Source organism: Buceros rhinoceros, unplaced genomic scaffold (assembly GCF_000710305.1).
Source record: "Buceros rhinoceros silvestris isolate BGI_N320 unplaced genomic scaffold, ASM71030v1 scaffold27244, whole genome shotgun sequence".
Lineage (NCBI taxonomy): Eukaryota > Metazoa > Chordata > Aves > Bucerotiformes > Bucerotidae > Buceros > Buceros rhinoceros.
Window position 1 is genome coordinate 6,899 of NW_010410403.1, and position 563 is coordinate 7,461.

At 58.8% G+C, this 563-nt stretch overlaps 1 protein-coding gene across 1 annotated transcript in view; it reads right to left on the bottom strand.

Annotated features, from left to right (window-relative positions):
- The window catches only part of LOC104493004 (ras-specific guanine nucleotide-releasing factor 1-like), a gene marked incomplete at both ends in the record, with an annotated part of 9,494 nt that overhangs the window by 6,260 nt on the left and 2,671 nt on the right, over window positions 1-563 (bottom strand). The window contains one exon of the mRNA XM_010135617.1: window positions 303-421. Coding sequence (XP_010133919.1) covers window positions 303-421 — 119 coding nt within the window. The remainder of the gene's footprint in view (window positions 1-302; window positions 422-563) is intronic.

The window sequence follows — 563 nt, forward strand, 5'->3', positions numbered from 1 at the left end:
AGTGTGAGCTAGCGCCTCCTGACACAGACAGCGCGCGGGTGCTGCTCCGGGTGCCCAGGGTGTTAGGGTATGTCCCGCTACTTTTTTGCTGGTAAGAAATCAGTACCAGCTAAAACACCCCAAAAATGGACCTTCCGCTCCAGGAGTGCCTGGAAACGCGGCGCTTTGGAGCGGACGAGATGAGAAACGGGTCGGTATTTTCAACCGGGCTGAGGAGGGTGTGGGGACGGGGGGACAGGAGCTGCCGGGCTCTGCGTGATCCATGGCAGGGAGGAGGAAGGACGTGGGCACAAACGCGGTACCTTGTCTCACGAAGGTCTGGCTGGTGTCCAGCAGGATTTCACACCCTTCGATGATCATCCGCTCAATTGCCAGGTTTTTGCGGATGTTTTCGGTCTCACTCACCTCGTCGTGCATTATCCTGAAGGAGGGAGAAGGGAAAATGGGAGCTGGGGTGAGATTTGTGCTTTTCCCAGCAGATCCCTTTGGACACACAGGAGGGGCTGCCACCAGCCCTGGGGATGGGCTGGCAAAGGAGCCTGTGCCCAAGCAGGGGCTGGGGG